Here is a 1,203-nt window from a genome sequence, read left to right on the forward strand (position 1 = left end):
CTCGTTCTCTTTCTCACTCCTCGTCAACGTAAAAGTTGCTCAGAATACTGACCGTGACGCTGTAGGAGGAGACGAGCGGCCGCGAGTAGGGTCGCCGGGTCGTGTAGAAGTCGCTCTCGTAAACCATGATTGAAGCTGGGGAGGAACTGGTGTCTAACTGGTACTAGTTCGTCGGTCTACGATTCTTCGAGCGTCGTCGAGTACCGCGCGATTCAACCTCTGCCTGTTACTCTGGTCGGCCGAAAAGTCGGGCTCTTCGTGTGTATTTTCGTGCGCGCGTGCGAGGGGAGAGGATACGCGACGATACGGCCGCGGTGGAGGTTCGTACGGTTCTGTTCAGCTTCCTCGATCGCAACACCTTTTCTTCTTCGTCCGAACTTTCCTCACTCGTCGCCCGCCCCCGTCCGTCTATCCGTCCGTCCGCCGTGACCCTCTTCACCACGAATATCCTATCATTCGCTCATCCTCACCACACCCACGCGCACGAGTCATTCTCGGGGAGGATGCTGCCTTATTCCCCTCGACCCCCGCGAGTAGGTGCATTCGGGAAAAAAATAGAATTGTGTTAAGGTTGCGGGCGGCCACCCCCGTCACCGCAATCCCCACAAACGTTAGCCAATCGTTCGGATGAAAACGAATCGTTATCAGACTCGCGACGATTTGCACAATTTGAACGACGCGCATTACATGCTCTCCGGAGAACTTCTATGGAGACAAAAAAGTAGGGCGTAGAAATGGCAAATGTAAATTTGCAAGAGAACAAATTCATATAAATTAGAACTGGTGCGGAAGGAGAGCTTTAAGAATGAAATCTAGCACGCGTCTAGGACAACAGTACCTAAATATATTTGGAAATTAAAAAATATTTTATTTTGATCAATATTTTTCAATAATTTTGCTTCTATCCCGCGATGCTAAGTCTCTTTGATATTCATATCTTGCGTGCGTCCCGTTTATTATCCGAAACCTCATTTTGAGCCTGATCTCATCGACGGAAAAATATACTTTTCTACAGGCGATATTCTTAGAATGAAAGACGGCCTCACATTCCGAAGCTGGACAATCGTGTCAAGGTATCTCAGAAATCCAAAAGTTTTTGTTGAATACAAATCGCCTCCACTTGTCATGTCGCACAATTTATTGCACTTATATATATATATATATATATATATATATATATATATATATATATATATATATATA

The 1,203-nt window shown here is 45.9% G+C and overlaps 1 protein-coding gene across 5 annotated transcripts in view; it reads right to left on the reverse strand.

The window, feature by feature from the left end:
• The window catches only part of LOC116845323 (proteoglycan 4-like), a 34,179-nt gene that overhangs the window by 31,523 nt on the left and 1,453 nt on the right, over positions 1–1,203 (reverse strand). For 4 of the 5 annotated variants that reach the window (XM_032817864.1, XM_032817868.1, XM_032817867.1 and 1 more), the window contains exon 2: positions 53–705. In XM_032817864.1, coding sequence (XP_032673755.1) covers positions 53–127 — 75 coding nt within the window. In that variant the 5' untranslated portion in view covers positions 128–705. The remainder of the gene's footprint in view (positions 1–52; positions 706–1,203) is intronic. The other variant, XM_032817863.1, reaches the window with a different exon arrangement.

Source organism: Odontomachus brunneus, unplaced genomic scaffold (assembly GCF_010583005.1).
Source record: "Odontomachus brunneus isolate Ranch 3 - 2012 unplaced genomic scaffold, Obru_v1 Obru_scaffold_051, whole genome shotgun sequence".
Taxonomy (NCBI): Eukaryota; Metazoa; Arthropoda; class Insecta; order Hymenoptera; family Formicidae; genus Odontomachus; species Odontomachus brunneus.